The 27251-nt window shown below is 38.1% G+C and overlaps 1 protein-coding gene across 2 annotated transcripts; it reads left to right on the forward strand.

Moving 5' to 3' along the window:
* The first annotated feature begins 238 nt into the window (after window positions 1-238).
* Window positions 239-27251, forward strand: SLC17A6 (solute carrier family 17 member 6). 2 transcript variants are annotated; one of them, XM_069018813.1, is made up of 13 exons: window positions 239-324; window positions 401-403; window positions 3304-3556; window positions 4561-4679; window positions 17350-17464; window positions 19347-19434; window positions 19534-19620; window positions 20546-20688; window positions 22653-22802; window positions 24072-24204; window positions 24907-25017; window positions 26448-26575; window positions 26919-27251. In XM_069018813.1, the coding sequence occupies exons 1-13, from the start codon at window positions 239-241 to the stop codon at window positions 27249-27251; spliced, it is 1749 nt and encodes a 582-aa protein (XP_068874914.1). The 2 variants fall into 2 exon arrangements, with proteins under 2 accessions (XP_068874914.1, XP_068874913.1); XM_069018812.1 differs by lacking the exon at window positions 401-403.

Genomic DNA, 27251 nt, shown 5'->3' on the forward strand with positions numbered 1-27251 from the left:
GCACACAGGCGCGCTCCCTCGCCCTCGCCCCCCCCCCCCCCCGACTCCGCACGTCGTCTCCACCTCGCTCACACACACACTCGCGCACTCTCCCTCTCATTCTCCCTTTACCCGTAGGTGCACCGATAGCCATTGAATGAGGGAGAAAAGTTAAGAGATTAAACCAATATGAACCATCGTTGCTCGTAGCAGTGCTGTATCCAGAGCAGAGCAGTATCCAGCGAGCATCCCCGCAGGAATGGAGTCAGTAAAACAAAGGATTTTGACTCCCGGCAAGGAGGGATTGAAGAATTTTGCTGGAAAATCGCTTGGTCAACTCTACAGGTAAGACTGATATCTCTTATAGGATTCTACTTCCTAGGAAAAAATGAAAGCTTTTCTTAAGCTCCCATTGCTGCAGGAGGTCGAATGCTTTGGGGAGGTCAGCGGTGGCAGGGTTGGGAGCTGTTGAGATTCTGCTGGATGTAATCTAGATCCTGGAAACTAGTGCTGAAGCTGCTCAATATGGCACCCTCGTAACTCCTCTATCTGACTCGTAGATGGTGTCAGTAAAAAGATGTAGTAAAAGATTACCGGACCTTTCTTCCACAAAAAAAGGATCCCATCTTGAAATCATAATCAGGAGAGATCAGCAACCTGTATTTTTGTTCCATCTTAATTTTGCAATGCACTCACAGGATCTTGCCCCCTGCCTTTAACAAACATCAAAAAAAATTCTGTTTTTGATTAGTATTGTCCTTTGTGTAATTCATCGTCAGATGAAGAAAAACATGGAGATGTATAAATAATTGATATCCAAACGATTTTTTTTCTCCTGGAGCTGAAACATATAGAGGAATGTGTTTAATTATTTATCCATTTGCCTTTAGAAGCATCTGCTTGTCCTATTAAGTGATATACAACTGCAATTACTAAACTCAAAAGCATCACTCCTGTATATTTCTGTGTGTAAAGAACATTTCTATCATCGGCGAGCCCTGTGCACACAGATAAATAAGTCCAGATTCTTGCATACCTACGAAGTGCGTGCAGCTAAAGTTCACACATCGTTCTCCATCCAATCTGGTGACTTTAGTGACCTCCACAGCGTTTGAGAATAGTCTGTGAAATTCCAATATATTTTCGATTGTACTGTCTGCTAGAAATTACCCCGAAATATTGGGTTAGGTTTGGTTTTTTATTAGTTTGGTTGTTGTTGGTTTGTTGGTTGTTTGTTTGGGTTTTGGGGGTTTTTTTTTTGTTTGGTTTTTGTTTGGCTTTTTTTGTTTGGGTGGTTTTTTGTTTTGGTTGGTTGGTTGGTTTATTTCCCCCGAATTACAGCTATAAGGTAACTGCGGATTTGTCTGCCCAGGGTAGGTCACGTAAAAATCTTTTTTCCATACCTATGCGGCAGTGCTGGGCACAGACACAAGGCTGTTTCACAGCATGAGTCACAACTCCTGCTGCCATTTTAAGGGAAGGGGACATATCAGTGAAGTGATAAAGATAAAATCAAGACTTCCATTTTCATAGGAAGTACACTATTAGGAAAAGCCAAAAGCAAAATTAAAGTTATCAGCAATGCAATTAATTTCCTACCGTTTTTGGTTATATTTAAGTCATTTTAAATTGTTGAAAATTAATAATAATAAAGGATAATCCAGAATAACTGCTTAAAATATAATTAAGGAAATAAACATTTTCCTTTTCGTTCTTAAAGACTCTACAACATTTAAATAAAACTATTTTCTCTACTGCTTGTAGTCACACAGTAAATAATAAAGAAAGGGTGTTTGCATTTTCCAGCAAATCTCCGTTTGAATTCACACCTGGACTAACAAACGCGCGATTTGCTCATCTTTTTCAGCTCACGGCAATTAAGTACTTTGTTTACTCTTCTTATAATCTAAACAATTTTCTTGCCTCTTACACATTGATTTTCAGTCTGTTCCCGAAGACAAGACGCCCATTCAGGGAGAAAACACTTCTACACTACCCTTTATCCACACGAACGAATTTTGACCATAAACCCACGGTGGTTTATTTTATTCACAACTTTAAGACATTTCTCATTGCCGCGATCTTTAAGCATGGAAATAATACGCCCAGAAAAGAAAAATCATGAGAATTTAAGCTGAGTAGCTTTTGGAGAAAATCCCTGTATTTTCTCCCAAACTCGGATAACCTTTTGAGCCTTATTCTGCTAATTGTTACTGCCGTATCAGCCGGATGAGTTAACATGAAAGAGACACTCCTCCGAGTGAGAAAATACTTCTAGAGCAGAGGTGAGGGCAGCAGTAGTAGAGTCCAGAGTGTGGGCAAGTGGTCGCGTATTTGCTTCTCAAGACGACATAACTGGTTAGCTTTTCTGATTGTTAAGTATCTCCGTGAAGAAGAATATTTAGGGATTCAATATGGACACTTGCTCTATAAACCTGCTTTTTCTGGCTACCGACACAGCATTTTAAAATATTTAAAAGAAAAAAAAAAATATCTAAATGTTCAAAATCACCTTTCATAGTATTTTTCACCTGATTGGAATTAGCTGCAAATAACCATTTCCCTTCAGATTCCTTCAGATTGGTTTCTAGGAGATAGGATTTTCAAGTAAAACCGAGGGAGTGTGGGCAGTGAGATAGTGCTTAAAGCTGCTCCGGGAAGGTTAAACCTGCTCATCACACGCTCACAACGTGTAGCTGAGTACTGAGATCTTTGGGAAAGCCTTCTCCGGAGGTGCCAGTTCTCTGAAGACGATCATGTTTTCTTTCAGTGCATGTGACAGCCATTTTGCAAAACTAAAATAAATAGCAATATCGCCCGCTCCTCCTCCTCGCTCCTCCCTCCCGTCTTTTTCTCTTAACATTTCTCTTGTTCCCAGACCTAAAGCGAGGTGAACACCAAGATCACCCCCTTGGTGTTTCTAATATAGCAAGGAGGTAATAAAGCCTCCAGAAGCCCGTTTCTGCTCCTTCGCCTCTTGGGCTGCCCAACATGGCGCCTCTGCAGTGGTTACAGATGATGTCTTCTTGATGCGTCCTACATATTTAAGCAGAAGTCTTTAATGATAGATGAGCAATTCTCAGCTAGAGCTCCTCCCTGGGCTGCTGCGGAGGGGTGGCGGGGGGAGTTGGGGATGACTAATCGTGACTCCCACAGGTCATTGCTAAAGAACAGTTGAAGGTGAATGGGAAGCAAGGATTAAATCCTCAAATCAACCTCCAAGCCAAAGGAGCGAGGGGAACGGTGAATTTAAGCCTTCAGCTCCGCGAAATTGTTGTGCCTTCAGGCGGCCAGGGCTTGACTTTCCCTTCTTGTGTCGGGCAGAGTCCTAGAGAAGAGGCAGAAGCCCGGGGACACCATCGAGCTGACTGAAGATGGAAAGCCCATGGAAGTGCCCGAAAAGAAAGCCCCGTTGTGCGACTGTACCTGCTTCGGGCTGCCCCGGAGGTACATCATTGCCATCATGAGTGGACTGGGATTCTGCATTTCCTTCGGAATCCGATGTAACTTGGGAGTGGCCATCGTGGATATGGTCAATAACAGCACCATACACCGAGGAGGAAAAATTATTAAAGAGGTGGGAACCTTTCCCTCGTAAATCCCACATCCTCCCAGTACAACTCTCAGTCAAACACTTCAACACAGGTGGGACGGGCTCTGGATGGTTTCGTGGCATTTCCCCCACCTGAGCCCCGATGCTCCGCGGTCCCAGGGCGGGCGGCTCCCCTCCCCCTGCCCGGCCGCGCCGCTGCCCTTCGAAGGACGGAAATCCCGTTCTTGAAGCAGAAACAATTTCTACCAATAATTTCTACTTTTTCATTTCAGTTCCTAGCCCCAGTTTGCGGTATTATTGTGCGAACAATTCGGCCCCTGCCCTGTCTTTTCCACACAGCCTTGAAAAACGCAGATATCTCGTAAAATAAACGTAGGGGATGGGAGAAGGAAGGCGTCGAATAAGGGACTATCAGCGGGTGCACCTCGCCGTAAAGGAGGCGGGGAGGTTTTGCAGGAATGTTTGAAAACACCAGGGTGAATTTGCTTTGACAAAAGGCGTTAAATGATAAGCGGCGTTTTAAATCGAGTTAAAGCGTGATGAGAAAGATGTGATAAATGCAGATGAGTCTTAAACACCCAAACCCACAAACCCCTTACGGCTTGCTGCCCGCACAGGCAAGAGGTAAGTGCGGGCTGTGCGCCCCGGCCCCGCCCGCGCAGGGCTGTGTCTGTGAGCCGGAGTCCCGCGGGTCTCAGGGCTCCCCGGCTCTGCCCTGCCTGGCCCCGCGGTCCGTGCCTCGGTCGAGCGGCTCAGGGCACACGGGGCCCCCGTGCCCCTCTCGTGTCCCAGGGAGGCACGGGCGGTGCTGTTTCCATTGCTGTTACTGGGTTTGTTTTGCTGGTCTGGGGGGCAGTCGGAGTGTTTGGGGCTGGAGTGGAGGGCTGGGGGCAGAGCCCGGCGCCGGCACTGGAGCCCCTTCAATTGCACTGCGGGTGAAGCTGCTGCTGGTGAAAGCTCTAAAGCGGCACAATTACAGCCGTCCTCTTGTCTTTCTCTCTTTCTGTCCCGGTTCCTTGCATTGGAAGAAAGCGAAGTTTAATTGGGATCCTGAAACAGTTGGCATGATCCACGGCTCTTTTTTCTGGGGATACATAATCACCCAGATCCCCGGAGGGTACATCTCATCCCGGCTGGCAGCGAACAGGTAACTGCGGCCTGAACAGCGCCAAGGCGCCGGCGGAGCCCGAGCGGGGCCGGGCTGCGGCAGCGGGGGCGCGGGGGGCTGAGCTCCAGACGGCTGGGGCTCCCCTGCACCCCCAGCTTAAGCCCCGCTCAAAGGCAGGACCTTAGGAAGGGAAGGACCGCTTGCATGTAATCCGGGAACTCCACTGTGATGATGCATTGCTCACCCTCCTTCAAACAACCCCCTGGTTTTGCGGGGAATATCTAATGTTGGTTTCCTTTTCCTTTAAACAGTCACTTAAGGAGGTTGTGGCAATGATATTCAAACAACACGTATTCAGAGGCAAATTCAAAGATCCATTATTTCATCAAAGCTTGAGAGATTTTTTTCCTGTGATTAAATTAAGAATTTTATGATTTTTGTTTTAATGAAAAGGAAAACCATCAGCAGGAATTTTTTCATTAACGCACAAATGAATTTAGAATGGTCGAAAAACATGTTTAAATGAGACTTCCACATTGAAAAGAAAGTGCAGATGGTCCGGGGACTTAAGGACTCGTTTCTATGGTGTCTGGCAATTTTTCAAGCACCCAGGGTGCGATTCTACCTGTTAATTAGATCCTCTGAGTATTCAAGACACATGAGGCTTTCACATCCATGCTTAATGCCACAGGCTCATGGTTTGCAGGGGCAGCAAAGGTCCTAGTGCCACTCTTCAAACCAGTACCACACTAAGTGCAAATGGATACTAAACTCTACCATGTATACCTTTAACTCTTCTCAGGAATGAGCAACATTAAAGGTAGGCCTGGATGGGCAGAGAAGCTTAGCCTGACGAGCAAGACGGCTTATGTGTGCTTGAGACTGAAAGGAAGCAGAGAGGGTGGCTAAAGCAAAAAATGGTCTCCTCAAGATAAATAGCTTTTAGACAGATCTACAGTAGAAATGAGTATATACAAATGCAGAGATGCTCTGTAACTGAGAAAACACTAGTATCCTACCCTTTAAATCAAATAAATCAAAACACATAATTTTTAAATTGGGGTGTCTGTTGTCTTTCTGTTTATAAGTGCCATTTTTCTGATAATGGTTCAGAAATGTAAAAGGCTTTTTCAAATAGCCATTAACAGCCATTTAAAGGGCTGTTTACCTTTTCTTCCTCCTTTAATCATTTTTGCATCTTTACACAGTCTGTAACTGCTCAGGACTAATTGGAGTTTTGATTGAACAAAGGCTACAGAATCTGACTCAGAGAATCAAAAGCAGTCTTCATTCACCCAAACAACATCAGAAAAGTCATTTGAACCAATTCAGATGTAAAGTGATGCAACTACAAAGATTTGCAAGACAATGGCAGGGACACTGCCAGGAAAAGTCAGTAGTAAAAACACATAAGTTGTCATGTGCAAATCAGATTTTTCTCTTCTTCACAATCATTTACATTTAGGACAATAACTGAGGACTACTTCAGTTAAGATAGGTGGATTTTATCTAATTAGTTATTATTAGTTATTATAGTGGAAGCACTTCATGCCTCAGGTGTACTGTGTCATTGCCAGGCATCTCCCTGCCTATATATTCCGTAGGCAACCCAGGTTACTGGGGGTATCTGCCCCAAGTGGTGTGATGAAACCCCCGCTTTTCTTTTTGTATTTTTCACAACCAAGTCAGTGACTGTATCTGGACTAGTGATATTTATCACGTTGGGAGAGTGATGATTATCTGGCTAGAGTTTATGAACATTTCAAAGATTCAGATACCATTATGATACTGCTGAGACTTGCTGTGGTCTCTACATTTCATCAGTCATTTGGGGAATATGTACAAATGCTGATAAACTTGTGGGTACTGAAAGATCCAGTCGATCAGATGATATATTAAACTTTTGGTTAACTCAATTCTGTTCAATATATGGCACTTGAGTGCAAAGTAACATCAGAGAGGGAGGAACTACTCTGAAAAGCAGTCTCAATGAGTGGAATCTTAAGCCATGTGGGACTAGAAACACACCACAAGCTTCCAGCATGATGCTCTACCAAAGTAGTCAGTGTAATCCTAGAATGTTTATTTTTCTTTATTTACTGCAATGAGTGTATTTAAGTCAATGACATTGACCTTGGATTTTTGTGGGTAATTTGGACACATTCATATTAGCATGAGTGTTGAAAAATTAGAGATTGCTTTAGAGATCTTTAATTGCTTCAAAAATGGCAGCATGAAGTGATGCCTTGTGAAAGAAATAGCAAGAACTATGTATTCAGGATACACGTATATAAAAAGATTACTAGGAGGTAATCTGATTCTAAGTATGCATATAATTCCACTGGAAAATTGCTTGGTATAAGTGTATGCTTTAGTCCTCTGGAAAGAGATAACAAGAATCAGCAACTGACAGCCGTACAAATAAAAAAAAGCTTAAATAGTAACAATAACGACTACCCACCACTGGTCCAACCAGAGAAATTATGTGATAGCTTTTTCATTGGGTTTTAAATTCCTATAATGGAAGTTATGTTTTAGCTATTATGAAATGTTTGCAGTAGACCGATAATTAAGCAAAATATAAGGGATAATCAAGTGTTAAGGGCTGTGTTTTTCAGGCTAGATGGCCCTATAACTAAGCACACGATCTGTTTTTAATCTAGACATTTAATAATTTAATTCAAATTGATATTCCCTATTTCACATTCATGCTACTGCAGCTGTCTGTAAATAAACTACCTGCTGTGCTGTCACACACATATGGAAAGGTGTGAAACTGTACTCGGTTTTATCACCTCATCTCAAGATAATTTAAATATTGTTATATTTTAAACTTTGATAATAATATATTCTAGCCCTTTAAATATTCTTTATGTTGGAAATTTATAACAAACCCCTTGTCCTACCAAAAGCAGTACTAAAATGCTGTGGCAGTATATCCTCACTGATTTCCTAAGTGAATTGTTTAAACACTTACTGTAACTCAGGAAAGATTCTTTGAAATTAATAGGGCATTGTTAGATTACACAATAGAAAATCAATTCCCAATGCAGTTATATATTTAAAATAGAAATGCCAGTTTTGACTGCATGTGCCAAGCATTGTTTCAGAAGTAAATCTGCAATAATCACAGACTATTTTTTATAAAACAAACCTGAGTGACCATTTTAGCTCATTTGTGTATACTCAAACATTAGAACTTTCTGACACAAAGAGACACAAAGGGCAGAATTACAATGCTGATTTTTTTTTTTAATTAAAATCACCTGTGGTAATGACATATATTTCCTATTATCTGTCAAAGCTCAAATCCTGGCACTATTCACATTAAAAAATGTAACTACATGACTATATTACATTTTTCTACAGTGCAACTATCTCTCATCTATGCTGAACTCTCCATCACTGTCATTCTAATCTGAATAAAATTATACAAATTAACATTTCACTTCAAATTAATCTTTGTTTCTCAAGTGCCATTCTTCTTGTTATTAAAGGCTAAATTCTTCATCCCAGCAAGTAATCTGATAGGATTATTTGTATGAATAAAATGAATGGTATTTCAGACAACTGTCTGTCATTGCATCTTGTCTCAGAGTCCCACAGATTTTCACTGAAACTGTCATTAGCATGTCAGTGAAATCAGAATCTCTCTAACTCAGCCTTAATGACAAGCATAAAAAATTAAGGTAAAGTATTGGTTTAGAAATAGAAGTAGAAAGATTTCCTAGAAGTTCACATCTTTACATTTCTATTTTAAAAAGAGAAATTTTTCCATTCTTTTAGCGGGTAGGCATATTGTGTGTTTTCTGATTTGCAAACAATGATTAATTCACAGCATGTGTAGGGGATTAGTGGATGATTAAACAAGTGCCATCTTCTGAACTTCTGAGGACTTAAGCTGACCTTGCACTGTGGGGGAACCTCCCCCCCCCCCCCCCCCCCCGCCCCGAGCTGCACTTGCCAACCCCACCTTTCATATTCAGTCCAAAATCCTGCAGATTGAACTGGTCTCTGATCCCTGGCACTGGTGTGGGGCTCATCTGTTTCCAGGCAAAGAAGCCAATATTGCACAAAACCCCCCAAGATGATTTTGTCACCCTAGTGCATTGCGGATTCTTTTAAGTACCAATCTTTACAAGAAGGGGACTGGGGAAACTGGTAGCTGGTACTGCTGCTCCCTCTGCCATATGGTTCAGGGCCCTTCCATTTTTCTGTCATGAATGATGAAGCTGTTTTCACAATTTAATGATGCAACAAGGGATTTAGATGGGGGTTTTGCTTGATAAAAGGGGGCCTCAGATGTGTGACAAAAATTAATAATGTATCCAAGCCCTTATTATACTAGATTAGATGGAGGGAGGTCGACTTTTACATATTAATGCTTCATGAAGGGCTTATAATAGGATTTAGCATGAAGAGCACAGAGACACATCCTCCTCCTCCCACATACACACATGAATGAAAATAACCTGTTTTATCTTGATTTAAGAAAGCCAAATAAAGCTGTTATACTATGGGTTCTGGCCACAGATTGTTATTAAATAGGATCGGTTTTAAGCGATTCTCCTACGAAGCATTTTTAACCTAGAACTGGTGCTTGGGAATAACTGTTCATCTCTAATGGCAAAAGTAGATTATTCTCTCTATTTTTTTGGGCAGCTGAGTTCATCTACCACTGAGATTCATGGCATAATCCCAGCTTTGTTAGTCCTGTGCCATTTTATGCAAATTAAGGGCCCAAGTCAGAAAAAAACTACTACGTTCTGTCTATCATTTAAGAAAACATAAATTGTCAGGGTGAGCATTTCACAGGGATATGTTTACAGTAGAGGGGTCAACAAAGTCATTGGGAAACTAGCCTGTACTAAACAAAAGTCAAAATAGCTAAAGAGTGTCTCCCCATAATGGGTTCAGTTCTACTTAATTAGTTTGAAATACATAAACATAAATAAAAGTTATCCCAAGAAAGGTTATCAGTGTGATTACAGACTGAAAAAGACAACTGGACTAAGACAAATATTATTGGGAGATGAAAAAGTGACATGATAGGTATATAATTTTAAAAAAATCAATACAGGTAGTATAAATCTTCCACGAGTGGCTACTCACAGTTTGCAGTCAAGGACGTGAATATGGAGAACAGCTGAAAAAAATGAAAAAAATTCGCACTATACCAAGCAAAAAAAATCTTTTCAGAGTCAGTAAGAGCAGTGTTTATATACATTGGAAGCAGGTAAACCATCATTAATGGTGTTTAATTTTTAGCTTTCAACGCACCTCGGGTAAGAGCGTTATAGGCTAAAATATTATTTTCTCTAGTACTGAGAAGCAGCTGTATAACTCTACACTGACAAATGTGGAATTTTGGAACTAATTGAATACAGAAGGGCAATAATCCTCGAGATACTAAATGCAGAGAACCAAATTTATTCTTGAGTAATTTTTTCAGGACTAAATATAAGATTTTCAGAATTTAGCCCTCCTTGTTGAGATATAACTGCAAGAGTAGGGTTATGTTTGAAATTTGGGCTTATTTTTGCATTCCATCCTCCATTGATAAAAATCCTTTGAAATCATTATTTGAACAAAATTCACTACACAGTTGACATAAAATTATGCCAGATGCTTTCAGAGAATCCTAGTATGGTTTGGGTTGGAAGAGACCTTAAATATCATCCAGTTAAAACCCCCATGTCATGACACCCCTTTCAGAACAAGCTGATAATGAACTTCTTATTTTTTGGGATTATACCATCCAGGTGTGTCAATGCTGTCAAAAAACTTTGCTCCCAGTTCTCTCCTGGTCCTGAGCCTCCTTGAATCCTTACTGCATTAGCAGTGGTATTTAATAAATAAAACACTCTCTGAAACAAAACCCATGGATGCTTCTGACCGTTAATTGCAGGCGCTCTATGCCACAGGTATCCTTAATCACTTCTACTTGCTTTGTTACTTCACCCCAAAACAATTTGTACACCAGGTATAATGCAACAAAATGTTATCTAGGTTGGTTGCATAAAAACACTAATGTCACTGTCACTTTGGTCTGAAGGAATCTGCCTTTGCTCTGAGCAGTCCTGATACAATCAGCTGTAACATGTGGCCCCTATATCAGAAAACACTCCAAAAACCAGTACAGATGTCCAGCTTTTGAGTCCAATGCATAGTAGCTATCCTCCCAAACAACTTCACAAAACGTTTTAAAATTAAACCTAGAGATGATTCCTTTGATAAGTGTGTTATATACCTCTCCATCGACAGAGACAGTTGAGCCACAGCCTAAGCCCTGCATGTTGGTAAGCTGATTTGAATGAGGTAGTCTTGGTTTGAAACATTATCTAGCAGATTACATATTTAAAGAGCAAGCTGTCCCAAAGCTAATGAGCTAGAAGAAATGAGTCAGAGCTTTCTCCAGACATATACAGATATAATGAGTTGTAAAATGAAACTGCGGGTTTGAGACATTCCCCAGCTGAATTCAGACAGAAAAGAGAGAGGACTGGTAGAGTGAGCAAATGAATGAAGAAAAAAAGCAGACGAGGTGTAGAGGATCTGATTTGCTTAGCGATGTAAAAGAAAAATAGGACTGTGGTTGTGGATACTGAAGAGATTAATACCATTAAAATAAAACAGCTTGGGTAGAAGACATATACTGGATATATGAAGTAAAAAGTTGGAAAGGAAAAACTACTACTGAGTAGGGCAAATGCTTATAACTTCTGAGATGGAACCTGATCTGCTTATGAAAGGATGGTGTAATGCATTTGCTGGTACGAGAACAATCTGAATTTAATGATCCAGGAGTCGTTTACATTCAGCATCAATTGCAATGATGCTGTCATCCAACAGCACCCAAGTTCTTCATAAAATACACATTGAGATATCAAAGAACAGGTCTGAAAACAAGCAATGGAAGGCGCAGCCTGAAAACTGTTTGGGGTGTTGGTATGAGTCAGTGGCATTAGTGGGGTTTGAAGGAGGCAGAAAGGCTAAAGGACTTTGGGTCCATGATACACATCGACTTCGTCTTTGCATGGCATTTCACACCAGTGCTTGATCCAGTCCCTTGTATCATCTGTTTTGCTAAGTCTCATTAATATTTTGGGATTTTTTTATCTTCAAACCTGGCACATGAAACCATAGCAAATCCAGGTCATCAAAATGTACATGCTCTATGTCAAAGTCTTAGAAGGCCCCCATCACACCTGATATGAGTAGAGATATGTTTTGTAAGGAGGGAAGCGTTGTCAATTAACCCCTGAAATTTCTATATATTCAAAGAAAAACTTAAGTTAGAAAGTTGGTCGCAAACTGTCATTGCCAGCAACATTTGCAGAAGAAGGGATTCTAAAAAGCTGCTATAAGCCCACAGACATTCCAGTTAGCTCCCGTCTTGCTCCTTTCTAGACATTATGTTTTACTGGAAAAAATGAAGCATTTAATGCAGCATTGAGCCTTGCAGTTCCTCGCAGACAAAATATTCTTTGGGTTGTATAAGAATACAATATAATCATGTCTATGTTGTGTTGCTGGCCCTTTGCAGTAGAAGGCGTGTCACAGATGAAAGACAGTAGGTAAAGTCAAAGTGAAAGAATAAATTTTACAAATCTTGAGTTGACAAAATAGTCTAAAAAGTCACATTATGTGATACATATTCTGCTGCTCAGAGCTGATGCTGCACTAGGACTCTTCCAAACAAGCACTATTCAAGAAAGAACAGCAAAGGAGAGTCAAAACCTAGCTTAAGTTTTTATACATGTTTCATAAAATAAGTCTCTGTTCAAAGTATTTCATATGATTTCTGTAAGGCAAACCAGCTCACCAACTTGAATCCAAATAAATTTCATTTATTTTATAATGACAGATTTTTTTTCATCTAATCTTTAAACTAGGTTGGGAAAACCTCACAAGAAAACTCATGTTTTCAATCCTCTTTATTTTCCACCCTTACCTAACACATTTGTAACTAAGACTAGGGAAAATGTTTTATCACTGTTTACAAATCAAATACTTGCTCAATACCCATACTTCATTCAATGAAAATAATGTTCTCTAGAATATGATCAATATTCATGTAAAATTGTCAAATGCAGAGGTTTCTCAGAAAAGAACATGGTTACATTTTCCATAGGTTCCTGTTTACAGTCAAAATAAACTAACTTATTTTGAATTTAATTTATTGTAATGGTGCAAAATGCTTTCACAAACACCCCCACACGCCTACACACTGCCTATGATTCCCTAGCAAACTAACAAAATAATCAAACTTTCCAATTCAGTATATAGATCTTCTGGGAAATGATGATCAGTGGCACTTTGGAGGTAAAAACTATGCAGTTACAGTCCTGAATTAATTTTCTATGGAAGCCATTGAATACTTTCTATGCTTTCGTATTTTTCAACGCAAATCTGTTAAAATACATGCAATGATGTTTTGTCGTTGTAAGTGATCAAGACTTACTGTTCTTTAATTATTTTGAATTTTAATAAAATTACATTAATAATTCACTGATACAGCATATATTCACACATCTTAAAACTACAGCATTTTCTTGTTTAAAAAATATTTAAAATTCTGTTTTAAACATACAGTTACTTTCCAATTTTTTTTTAAAGGACAAATTTAGCTAAGGTACTTCCTATCCTTAATAAAAGACACACTTGGTGTCTATAAGTTTCATTTTCTCAGGGTGACTTTACTTATTCAGAGAAGAGAGGCATCGATAATTGTGGAATATGCCAAATATATTAAAAATTAACATAAATAAAAACACAAGGGATTCAGCTTAGGGATTGATTCCTCCACATACACATCTAAAAGGGTCTTTAGCTTTATGAATGCTTTGCAGCACTTTTCATTCCCAGTCACTGGGGTAAAATGATGCCTCCAACCAGGACCCCTTACTTTCAGATATCCTATATGTAACTCGATATGTCACCCATCTGGCACTCAGCATTTGACATGCACTGTGCTCAGCCCACTTTTTGAGCTGACACTGCTTCCAGCTGAGTAACAGTATCTGTAACACACTGTAGAATGCTTGCGTAATGTGAATTGCTTGACAAAGGTAGATGACTAGTGCTGCTGTACAGATGCAGAGATTAGAAATCCAGAGATGAAAATAAATATATTTCTTTCTCTTTAGTTTGTCCCCAAAGAGAAAAATGAGCCAAATGACTTGAAACCCAAACAGATTAATCCCCCCTGCAACCTCATTTCATTCTAAGCACTTCTCCTGAGCTGTCAGAGTAATTTTCTTTCTCTTCTCCCATCCCAAATGTCTTGCATTCAAATATGATTTTGCTATTATTACTACTTGTATTACAGGAGGATTAAGTCACAGTTCATGACCTTTGAGGCCAATGTCAGCAAAACACTGAGAAGATCAATGTTAGATGCTGATTTTGGGGACTGAGTCTACTCAGTCAAGAAACAGAAATAGATAAGTAAAGCATAATGTTTTGTTTCAGGACTGCATCTGGTCACTTTTGAGGAACAGAATTTATTGGGGTTTTTCCCCTCTCCTCAACATACTACTACTGTATTTATTGTCTTCTTCTGTATATGGTTATTTTCTTCTAGATATAGTTCCACAGTTGCTGATTTTGAGACTGAAAGGAATTTTTTTGCAAGACTAGGGGCTGCTGAAGACGTGTCATGGCATTTAAATTCCATCCTAATGCAAGGGCCAAGAATTATGGTGGTGTCATTGCTCTCACCTGCTTTATCTCTCTGGTATAATGCAGTTTTCCCAGAGTTTACCTTCAATCTGCTAAAGCTCTTCATTTGTGCCATAGCCACGTGTTTTGTGGGGTTTGGAGTGTGCCCAGAATGAAATGGATTTTCAAGGATACCTCTGAATGAAAGTGCAGCCACATGGATTTCCTAGGCTGAGCTCAGCCCAAGGGACACCCTGCAGCAAGGCTTGGCTCACTCCAGAGCCCAGCTGTGGAAACACAACTGAAGAAAGGTACAACAGAGCATAGCAGCTTTAAGTCTGTGTGTCTGATAAGGGCCCCACCTCTCCATTCAATGTGATTTTAGAATATCAAGAGGGCAAACCAGTACTTGTATAAAAATGCAATGCGGTGTGGAGAGGAATGAACACTCCTAAACAAGCTGGAAACTGTTTTTCAGGGAGCTATATCTGTCTGAGAATGAACATTAACTATCAATGCATATGACAATGGAAGCACACACACATTCAATTTGCCATGAAAACATAAGAAATCTAAGCTTTCTAACCCATTGTTGGAGTTAACATTGTAGTAAAATTGAGCAAGATGCAGAAATTAAACATAAAGGATCATAAATCACTAGCTTAATTGACAGAAAAAATGTAAGCAGATAAAAAAGGATTATGCAATTTGAAGGTTTGATGTGTGAGTCAGCAAAATAGTTTAGAAATGCCCAAGGAACAATCAGAATGTTCCATTTCCCAATTAAATATATTCAAATGTGAGCTGCATTCAAATATATTTTGATTGAATGTAGCTCAAAATCATTCTTACTTGATCTACATAATAATAAATAGTGTTGAATGAGATATTTAAAGCAATAAACCAGCAAGTTCATACAAAAAACAGCACTATATCACAATATTTTTTTAGGTAGAATTTGGTATTTATGGAAATAAACATAAGAAGATTAAAGGGCACAAAGCAGAAATACTGATGATATTTATGATTGTGCGCTGAGAGATGCAAAGCAAATATAGGAAGATTTATTTGCTCTTGATTAAGGGTTATAGAGGAAATGGACTCACTAAAATAGCCATTCATGACATCGCTTTTAATAGGTATTCACAAAAAGAATAAAAAAGCCATTTCTTGCAAGAATCATAATTTAACTCTAATTTATTCTGCTTTTAAATCATTAGATTTTTGGGGCGAGAGAGGAAATTGTTCTTATAAAACATAGTTCAGGCAGAGAATTGACTCACAAGTGAGGCTGCAGAATTATTTCATCATCTGCACCCTGATGTAACTAAATATTCACCGTGTGTGTCTAAATACAGGCAAGATTTTAATCTGGAAGAAGCATGTCTCTGATCACTGCTTCAGTTACATTTTCCTTTGTCTTCTAGAAGGAACAGACTGAAGGAAACATCTTCTCTTTAGTGAACATGAGAACAGAGGCAATTCTGGGAAACAGCTTTCAGTTGTGGCAAGTAGAAGCTGATTTCAGATACAGGATCAAAAAACTAGAGTAAATTTCCTTGAAGAAACAGTTATCTACTGTAACAATTTCGTAAATCTCATCCTTATAAAGAGATGGCATTTTTTTAATATTCTATCTTCACATGATTTTACAGGACAAAACACCATTGGAGTTTATGTGAACATATGGAGGTATTAAATTGTAAGGAAAAGAACTGCATGTAGTTTTGGAGTAGACACCCATAAAGAAATCAAGAGTAGAAGCCAATTTAGGTCAAAATAATCCTCACAGTGCAACACAAACACATGCTCAGCCAGTCCCAGCAAATGTATTGAACATGCTGACAAGCAAAGCCAGAAATGTGCTGTACAGACAGCTAAATGTTGTTTAACTTGAGATGGAGATCACAGGGAACACAATGAGGAGACAAGATTAAGAGCTCTTCAGCAAAGCTTCCTTATCATGCCCTTTAATATGTGTCAAATAAAAGTGACATATACTCAGTTTGCTATTTGAAGATTAGTTGCAGACTCCGATTCTAAATGCAGAATGTGGAATATTGTGTCTTTGAGGAGAATTTTCATCCTGCTTCTTTAGCCCAAGGTCTGTTTCTCATTGACTTATGGCACTGTACCATTTTCTGAAGAACACAAACTAAGGTCAAAGGTTTCTGTCAAATCAGTTCCACATCAGATACTGTGATGTCATATGTCATCAGATTTTTATTTGCATTACATAGCTTTATACAAAAAAAGACACAATAATTCTAGAAAAAAGATTTTCTCCTACAAGGGGCGGATATTAATTGAATCAAATAAAAATTCAGTCAAATCAGTGGAGTTTTGAAAATGAATCACCACTTCATGCATTTATTTAGACTTTGTAATGTGCTTTATTTGAAGTTAGGATGCTGTGGAATCAAAATGAGCAATTTTCAATGAACAGCCTCTGAAAAAACAGTACTTAGAATGATCTATTTTCTATGGATATGTGTTTCCAGATCAGTTAACTCTTGTGTCTAAGAAAATCCCAGCTCTGTTCGAAATTCTTCCTGCTGCTTTTGACTTGTATCAAAGTGGATTCTCTTCTGCTTTATAAGGAGTGAATGCATGGTGTCACTTTCTTACAATTAAAGCACATGAGAAACTCTTTTACTGACCACTTGATTTAGCAAACCATTTGGAGACAGTTTCTAATTTTGTTTCCAGAGGGGGAAGAATTCAATCAGATTTGGTTGAAATTAGTGTGAAAATTAAAGGAAAGTGGGTGTTTATAGGGAAAGTAATATCTATATCTGTGACTGCATAAGATATATTTCCTTAGGAAATCATGCTAAATAGATAAATACATCCATGTTTGGCCTGGGTCTCAACAGACAGATTATTATACTAGATGGAAGCAGACACTTATCCAGTCCAATTAGTATGTTCCTCATATAAAGAGCACATGTAGGGAACATCTATATTGATATATGAGCATCTGTAGAATAAGTCAATTGGAACAACACTGAAGTTGCTCACTTTCCCTTTTTTTCCACCTTTGCAGAGTATTTGGTGCTGCTATACTGCTGACATCCTCCCTCAACATGCTAATACCATCTGCAGCCAGGGTGCACTATGGATGCGTCATCTTCGTTAGGATCTTGCAGGGCCTTGTAGAGGTATGGAAAAATTATAAAATAACTAGTAAATGTGATAGATGTTTGTTAGCTTTTAACTAGCAATTGTAGCTTTGGAAGGAAAATAGAAATGGTTTGGAATTTATTGTTGATCTTGAGTATAAAGGATTTCAATGTATGAATTATAGCTATTTGATTTTCCTTCAGCTATAAACTTTCATGGAAAAGTATTCCTTGGCTGAGAAGCCAGTGGAATATGCATTTAGCACTGAAGTTTCACTGAATTCCTATACTGCATAAGGCTTACACTGGTGTAATTCTCAACAGTTACTTGCTGGCCAGCATCACAGAATAAATTCATTTTTTTTGCTGGAATGAATAAGAGATTTACCATAATTTAAAAGAGGAAAAAAACTGAGCTTCTCCCCTCCCCTCCCCTCCCCTCCCCTCCCCTCCCCTCCCCTCCCCTCCCCTCCCCTCCCCTCCCCTCCCCTCCTCTCCCCTCCGCTCCCCTCCCCTTCCCTCCCCTCCCCTCCCTCCTTCCTTCCTGACACATTTTTAGTCCTGTGATGGCTGGTTCTTTGCCCCTCAACTTCTGTGTGGCCACACAACTTCTGTTGCATGAACTGCTTTTAACCAGTGTGCTTTATCGTATTAAAAGATTCCAAAAGGGGGTGCAGAAAGTGCCTGAAAGTTAGGTGACTTTCAGGTAACCAGTTTCTTAAAGTATGTGTGTATAAATCTGGATCCATTCCTGGGAAGTGATATGCACGCACAGAGTGTTTGACTGCAAAGATGAGTGGAAGAGAAGCTAGAGGGTAATGAATTACACAGTAAAATAGCTATTGTAGACTCACACATTTCTCTGATACTGTTCAAAGGAACTATGAATGCAAAACATTCCAAAGAAGACTTTTTGGAGAAGGTTCATGATAAATTATGACAGTCTTATGATTATGTCTGTATATGTTCTTAAAAAAATGATAAAATACTGAAATGAGCAGGAAACTGGTTACAGGATCTTCTTTCAAAACAGAAAAAGGTATTTTACAATTTTCTGCATATTGAGGCTCATCATCTCAACATTTGTGAAACCCTCAGTAATTGCAAAAAGATATTAATTTTTCTGCTTTTTGCAGAGGAAACAAAATGTCAGATAAGGAGAAAAGTGAATCTATAGAACCTATGTAATATATATATGGTGTATATGCATATACCATAATTCTTAATCAGGAATTTCATGGACGATTATTGTACATTTCATATAACATCTTCTAAAATTTCAACACTACAGGTTTAGTTTTTCTACATCTAAATTAAAGGCTGGTTTTGAAGAGAGACCTAAAAGGTAGCTGGTTTAAAATCAAGTCAAATAATATCATTCAATTATTTGCTTTACATGCTCAAGGAGGTTCATTAAAGACAAAGAGAGTGAAAAACTTCTCTTAAAATTGTATTTCTAAGCTGCTATAGATATTATATTCTAGTTTTAGAGCAGGGACACTTTAATCTATATTTCCTAAATTATACTTCAAATGTTAGATAAAAAAGTAAAGGTTGGATAAATCAGTCCTGCATTAGAAAGACTTCAGAGAGTCTCTGTTGTCATCCTTTGACTCTGCTTCTTGTGCACTAATACTCTTTAATTATTTGCAATTCGTTCCTGGAAGTGGGAGGGGGAGCAAAAGCAAACATGTTTTATACTTGTTTCATAAGGTCTCTTTAATGATTTGGAATGATATACAAAACCCATTTCATCTTGAATAGATACTGGTTTTTCTGTGGCTGTGCTCAGACTTTGCTATAAAAGGGCAAAGCATTCTCAACTTCTTATTTATAGCAATTAAAAATAAAAACTCATGCAAAGACAATTAACTGAGTGACTGATCAGCATTAGCTAACTTGTGGCACACCCATTCCCCAGGGGGTCACCTACCCTGCCTGCCACGGTATTTGGAGCAAGTGGGCCCCCCCATTAGAAAGAAGTAGGTTAGCAACCACTTCCTTTTGTGGTAAGTAACTTTGTATTTTTGTCTTCCTTTCATTTATAGTGTACAAGTGTTTTGAAACTGATTTTTTCTCCCTTTTCATCCACATGTCTTGTTTTGTAGGTTCCTATGCAGGAGCTGTCATTGCAATGCCTTTAGCTGGGATTCTAGTGCAATATACTGGGTGGTCTTCTGTGTTCTATGTGTATGGTACGCATTTCTGCTCATTTCACTCCAGTATTGTATGACCTTACTCTACCCTTTCTAAAAACGTAAAAGCTATGGTTAAGAGGACAAAAACCCCAGAGAAGTGGGACTGCAAAGCTAAAAATACAGTCTAGAGAAAAGAACAATGAAAGAACAGAATTTAAAGAGAAGAGTATGTAGGAAAGCAACATGATTAAATAAGAAAAGCTAGCTCATGTTGAAACCTTCATCACTTTACCACAAGCAGTGCGAACTTCTGGGCAGACCTATAGTATCTCTGCTCACACTAACATCTCTCACACTGATAAAACTGCAAATTTAGAGTACTTGCCCTGAATAAGTTGTCCTGATTTTTATCTGAAGACCTACATAACTTTATTCCCACTCATTGTGTTAACCTACACTGATGGAAAAGAATGTCCCAAGGGAATACATTCTGCATTTGTGTGAATTAGGTGGAAGAATTATAGAAATTTAATAAACTACTCAGGAAGTGCATTGCTATGTTGAAAGAAATGGCAGTCTCTTCTATTTTGCAGGTAAAAAATTTAGTGCAGTAATCAAACAGCAGCATCTTAAAGCAGAATGGACCTCCATTTACAGTTTGGTGAAATGAAATGGAAGCTGTGTCATTGCATTGCATTGTATAAATTGATGTTAAGATCAGTGAATATTCACTTACAGTGAAATCATTCTGTAAATGAAGCAAAGACTACTTCACTGTGCTAGAGCTCTGCATGCATTTTGCATAAATATTATTCACAGGATCAAATTCTCTGTTGGAGAGTTATCTCTACCGAGATAACTCAGTAAAGAAGCACTGACAACAATTGCCATTTAAATTTGTTGTAATTCTTCACAGATTTTTCTTCCTTGTTTGCTGCTTTACTGTGCATTTCTTTTTAAAGTCTTTCTTTCCATTCCAAAGGGAGCTTTGGTATAGTCTGGTACATGTTTTGGCTTTTGGTTTCATATGAGAGTCCTGCAAAGCATCCTACAATCACAGATGAAGAAAGGAGATACATAGAAGAAAGCATTGGAGAGAGTGCCAACCTCCTAGGTGCAATGGAAGTAAGAATATTCCTCACACACTGGTTTCCAATGAGATAGTAAAAAAACAAACATCCCAGCACCCAAATAAACAACAAAAAATCAAACACTCTCCTTTAAGACCGAAAAGTGTACTTTGAACAATTTGAACAAATGCGTTTCTGGGGGATGGGAAGATCTGAAATCTGCTGGTGGGTTTCTGGGTGGATACTGGTTTTGCACTAAGAGAACACAGGTTCCAGTTCTTCTAGCAGATGACTCATGGAATTTATGCCTCTTTCTCTACTCCAAAGTATAAAAAAGAGGTACAGCTACATTTGAAACTGCAGCTTTATTTAGACTTTTATCTTGAGCTAAACAGTTAGTTTCCTTCCTATATAGTAATTTCTGGAAGGTTTTCCTCTTCCTAAAAGCAAACTGGAGGAAAAGCCCTACTCCATGTCTCTTGAGGTTCCCAGAACATTAGAAAATTCCAATCCTTGCTATTTTATGTTTTGTTTGCCAGAAAGACTGCAAGTTGCAATAGAACATGCTTTGAGATCCATAAGAGCATTCTCCATTATTGCAGTAATTTTGCTGGAAACATGCTATCAAGCCTCTCATAATCTTAGTTCTGTACTGGTTTAGTTCTCAAGAACTGCTAAAAACCATGTATGAACTCAGAATTTTTCAGCCACTGCACACTTCAATCATGCTAACTAATAATCATCGTATTTCTGTAACTGCTGAAAAGCTTTAAAGAAACTATTGCCATGTTTGCTCACTCAGGAAAATAAAAAAAATTGTTTAAACCTCACTTCATCTGCTTAAATTTTTACACCATCCATTCCCAGTAGTCCCTCATTATGTTTTCTATTTGGTCAGAACACTGATTCTTGATTGAACTTAGGAAATAATAATTTCTGTCTTAGTAAAAAACTTTGTTCCATATTAAATAAGGAACTGAAAATATTACAGAGTCACTTCTTTGATAGCTGGCATTTTTAGGCGTTATTGAGGGACTGTCTTAGTTGATATTCAATTGGGTTCACGGTTTTGAAAATCTGATGTGAAATGAGCTACTTTGAAGGACGTTCATACAATTCTAATTTGGACAGTATAATTTCTGTCTATTTTTTATTGTGGCTTTTTAATTAAACTTTTGTTTCTCAAAGTGATTGTCTTGTATCAATAGTTCAGTTGATTCTAAAATATTTAAGCTGAAATTCTTTCCATACCATCAAGTTAGATTTTCTGGCTAGCTTCCCATTAATTAAGTCACTTAATTAATCCTTAGCTCTCACTTCAGTGTAATTTAATAGGTATAGAGGGTGTTGCACATATCCATCTATGGGCTGTTTTTCTTTGAAGAAGAGCCAGTATTCAAATCAACAGTAGACTAAATTCAGCCTGAATTCTTGCTGGAGTGATTTTCAAGCACTTATTTGGGTATGGATCCTGTACTTGGATCAGTGCAGATGGGTGGAAGCCTGGGCTTGTGGAGAGGTGCTGGGACTCAGCAGGACTGTCCATCTGTCTTTCTTTTTTTCTTTATGCAATTTATTTTAAAAATACAATAAAACAAACCAAAAATATATTGACCAAGCAGTTTCAGCTGAGGCTTGATTTAAAAAAAAAAGCAGAATACTGCAATTAAGATTTAAATGATAAAATATGTGTTTGCAATGAATCTCAATGAAGTCATGTATTTACAGTGTCAAATCTGACTGTTGCCTTACATACAGCAATATTGTCTTTTAAAGACGTTATTTTGGACTTATGTCCATGTATGTTCATGTTTATATGGCTGAGATAAAGCACTTGTACATGAGTGTTGTGATACAATTAAGTATCGCTGAGTTTCTCCACTTCTGCATTTTGTAGTAACTTTTATATGCTGTGCATATATGTGCTTGTTGGATCCAGCTAAAAAAAGGGTAAGGAAAGGGAAGATGGATAGTTGACAATGATCAACATGGTAACTGGATCCCCTTCCTATGTTTCAGAAATACAAAACACCATGGAGAAAATTTTTTACATCTATGCCAGTCTATGCAATAATAGTTGCAAACTTCTGTAGAAGCTGGACTTTTTACTTGCTGCTAATTAGTCAGCCTGCTTACTTTGAGGAAGTGTTTGGATTTGAAATAAGCAAGGTATGTAAAAAGAATGTAAAGCTTTTGTCTTAACTAAGTAAATATCAGAACTACATTTATAGTATTTAAGAATAGGAAAGAAAATTGTTATTCATCTTTATCATGGATTTACATCTTAAATCTTACTCATAACAGTTCCTGCTTCCTTGACCAGCATGAATAAGTGAAGTAACAACTATGAAAAAGGATGGGATAGGGGAAGGTGGAGGCAGGATGAGATTTAGTGGTGATCTGTGTGAGGCTACATTGCAAGTTAAGTGCTGAAAACCAGATCACGCTTGGTATTAAAAAGGTATCAGCAGACCCATTACACTCTGTCCCTGATGCCCCAGGGGTTGCAGAATCCCACCAAAACTGTGCAGAAAGCATTAACAAATGGACTTTTCCAGGTGCCTTTTGAAAAGCAGGGCCATCTTGTTCTAGGTAGGATAGTATAATTTATCACCTTTCTCTATGCCCCTTTAATGTGGTGAGAACTGCCCCCCCTTTCTCACGTAGAAAGGAGACAAGATGGTGGCAAAATGTGAGGTATAGGGGTGATCTAAGGTTCCACATGATTCATGTGAAGTTTGGATCAGACCTGTAAGGTAAATATGAATATGTGCATACAATCTATTGGAACAGGCATCACAAAAGTACTATGTCTTATTTTGCTATGTAGTATAGCACTTTGAATATCACCAATGGATATTTAGTATTTTATCTTTCACTACATACAAAGTTTTTCAGACATATCTTTTGCCCACGTGCACTTTGAGGCTTGGTCAGAAATCAAAGGCAAATGGCCATTGTGCACGTGATGATGATCCACAGGGAATCTGTCTAGGCATGTGAGGCTTACCACAAAGCTGCACTAAACACCAAAAGAAATGTAGCAATTCACTGTTACGTGTTTGATCATGAATTTTCTGAAAAGAAAGGACAGGAGGACTATAAGTGAGGGGGGGAAAGGCTTTAGCTTAAATATAAACTATGAAAAGAATCTATAAACAAGAAGTGTGATGGCATCAGAGGTTCTTAAAAATTCTCACTGCACTTCATAAAATAAAATAAAATAAAATAAAATAAAATAAAATAAAATAAAATAAAATAAAATAAAAACAAAAACTTCAGATCAGCAGTTTTTCATTTCATAGCCAAAGACTTTTAATTTTAACACAGAGCCTGACACTGAAAAGAAATAATTAATTAGATGCTGAATGCTTCAGAAAATGAAGAATCAAGGTTTTCTTATGGTTTATACATTGCTAATTCTAATTTTAATTTTAGGTGGGTATCTTATCTGCTGTGCCGCATTTAGTGATGACAATTATTGTTCCCATTGGGGGACAAATTGCAGACTTTTTAAGAAGCAGGCAGATTGTTTCAACGACTAATGTGAGAAAGATAATGAACTGTGGAGGTAAGTTCGTATTTAATTTAAAAGTTTCTTGGAGGGATTTGATGTTCATATTGTGTTCTGTATAGAATAAAGAAACAAACTGAACAGTTGTATGTACTTAGGAAGCAATGCTTTCTGTGTTTTTTATGTAATGCAGATGTTGTTGCTAAATAAAAGAAAATACAGGTGCTCCCATTCGCCATTTTCATATAGTTATTTGGTATTTGGAAAAGCATTTAGACTGTTAAAGAAATAAATGAGTTTTGGAGGGTAATTTGCCTACTCTTAGCTACTTACTCAGTTTTAACTCCTCATCTAAACACCCTCGGCACTAAGAGAGCCCAGACAACTACCTGAGATTACATCCTTGACTTCTGAGGTGTTAAAGCCACATTACCTGTCGTAAGGGCCGGAAAATTTATAAGCAGGTTAAATGTCTATTCCCATGAGAGTTTGCTGGAGTGACCTAACCACATCACAAGTATTTATTTTCATCTTAAAACTGACAGAAAGTAGCAATAAATTAGCATACACAGAGTAAAATAAGGATTATTTGAGAGAGGAAGAACATGTGTTTTTTAGAGATGAAAGAAATACCTGATTATATCCCACTCTGAGGTAATGTTTTATTTGTGTTCCTATGAAATGTCATGGCATCCTAAAGCCTGCAGTATTTGAGAGGGAATTAAATTAGATGCCTGGTTTTATTTATTATTTCACCAGGTTTTGGTATGGAAGCAACTCTTCTTCTCGTGGTGGGATATTCACACAGCAAAGGAGTGGCTATTTCATTCTTAGTGCTTGCTGTAGGCTTTAGTGGATTTGCCATATCTGGTAAGATTATATTACTATTAATACTAAACTATTTTATCTTAAGAGATAGAACATCTAGCTTTGTTTTTATTCATGGATAGTAATTAAAAAGCCCACTCACTTTGGAATTCCCAAAGGACATTATTTATGATCATTACAAAGGAAAGTACGTTTGGTGTTACAGCTTTTATATTAGATTATTTCTGTTCAAATAATTCAATCTTTTCCATATTCATTGAAGCAAATTAGACTCTTCTCATTAAGATGCTAATACACACTACAGATTTTTCTTGAAATCAAACATAGAAGACAAATGGACTGGTATTATACAATGATACCTAAATTTACACATCTTTGTTTAAATAGAAGTCTTTTACTGTTTTTTCCACTGTGAATTTGTTATTGCTTCATTAATATTGTATTATTTTATTAATTTGGGGCTGTTAGTATTATATTATTTTATTTTGGGACCTAATTACTAGAATTTTTTTCTGAATTAAAGTTCAGCTATTCCCCTTTCCTGCTGATTCATCACCCCTTTGTCTTTCCCCTTCCCTAACACAAATCACCTGGCCTTCCCTTGTTTTCCCACTGTGATTTTAGTATCCTCTCCCATGCTGATTCCTTATGTCTCAAACAGGCTCTCTTTCATTTTGTGCCAAACATCTAAAATCTCTTCTAATCAAATCTGTCCTTAATCTCATGCATTCTGCAAGGTACAATTGGGAAGTGCATTGCACTTTCCCTAAGCTGACCATATCATACTGCCTGCGTTTTCCCTTTTACTGTCTGTATCCAAAGGTTTGGTTTCTGTTTTCACTTACTTAAGCACTTATTTTTGGAAAAATTAATTCTGTCCCTTTAGATCATTTAAGTAGTTACTGCCTGCATTTTCAACAGAATTGTGCTGCTGAAAATGCAAGAGAACAAGTAAATATCTATCAAAATTAATTAGTTATTCAGTTAGAGATACTGTCTTTTTTCTCCAATATACCACTGAAGATTAGAAAAGAACTCGCTTCTGCTGGTCTATGTGATAGAAATAAAAATGTGGGCAGTAGGAAAGGAACATGCTACAAACTGGAAGAAGAAATGACACGTTATTTACAGCATGAAATGGTCATGAAAGAGACTATGAAATATGAACTCTCTCCCTGCCTAAATATTTTCTGGGTTCTCTACTCCACTCAGACACTACTGGGAGGTTTGGGGGTTTTCTTAAACTGCAGTTCTGGGAGAAAATTAACCTGGTATCCCTTTAAAATGTACTCTTAAAAGAAAATGAAAACCCAGAGTGTCTCTAGGAATATTTAAGCATTATAAGTCTTACAGGGATAAAGAAATGCAATTAAGCAGACCAAATATGTTGTAGTAAAAATGTCATGTCACTTTTCTCAACTGAAGAACTGCTCTGCTCTTGGTGTGAATGCTCACTGACCTTTCTCTTGCAGGATTCAATGTCAACCATTTAGACATTGCCCCAAGGTATGCTAGCATCTTAATGGGGATTTCTAATGGAGTCGGGACCTTGTCTGGAATGGTTTGCCCTATAATTGTCGGAGCAATGACAAAGAACAAGGTAAATGGAAATACAGTTTTCAAATCTTCCAGTTTGATACAGTTGGTTTCAAGAGAAAGACCTCTCTGTAATACAGCTTGCCAGGATATTCATATTGGAGTCTGGGACTTGCATCCAGGGATACAAATTTGAGGCATGCTTCACTATATGCCCACTAGGTTGATGCTTTTGTGGACTGATAAATTTTTCAAAGAAAGATGGATACAAAAAATTCTAAAATGGACACTTAAATGTTTTAGCTGTGCTGACTTTCACAACCTCAATCTCTAATTTAAATCTTCCAACTCAGAAGAGTTAGGTAAATCTATGTGCTACTCTGATTTAGCGAATTTCTTCTTTACAGACACGTGAAGAATGGCAGTATGTCTTCCTCATTGCTGCTTTAGTTCATTACGGAGGTGTGATCTTCTATGGCATATTTGCTTCAGGAGAGAAACAACCCTGGGCAGACCCTGAACAAACAAGTGAAGAGAAATGTGGCTTTATTCATGAAGATGAACTTGCTGAAGAGACAGGGGACATTACTCAGAATTATGTAAATTATGGTACCACCAAGTCTTACGGTGCTACAACCCAGGTCAATGGTGGCTGGCCTAATGGCTGGGAGAAAAAAGAGGAATTTGTACAAGAGGAAGTACAAGACTCATACAACTACAAGGAAAGAGATTATTCATAA

This window comes from Aphelocoma coerulescens, chromosome 5 (assembly GCF_041296385.1).
Source record: "Aphelocoma coerulescens isolate FSJ_1873_10779 chromosome 5, UR_Acoe_1.0, whole genome shotgun sequence".
Taxonomy (NCBI): domain Eukaryota; kingdom Metazoa; phylum Chordata; class Aves; order Passeriformes; family Corvidae; genus Aphelocoma; species Aphelocoma coerulescens.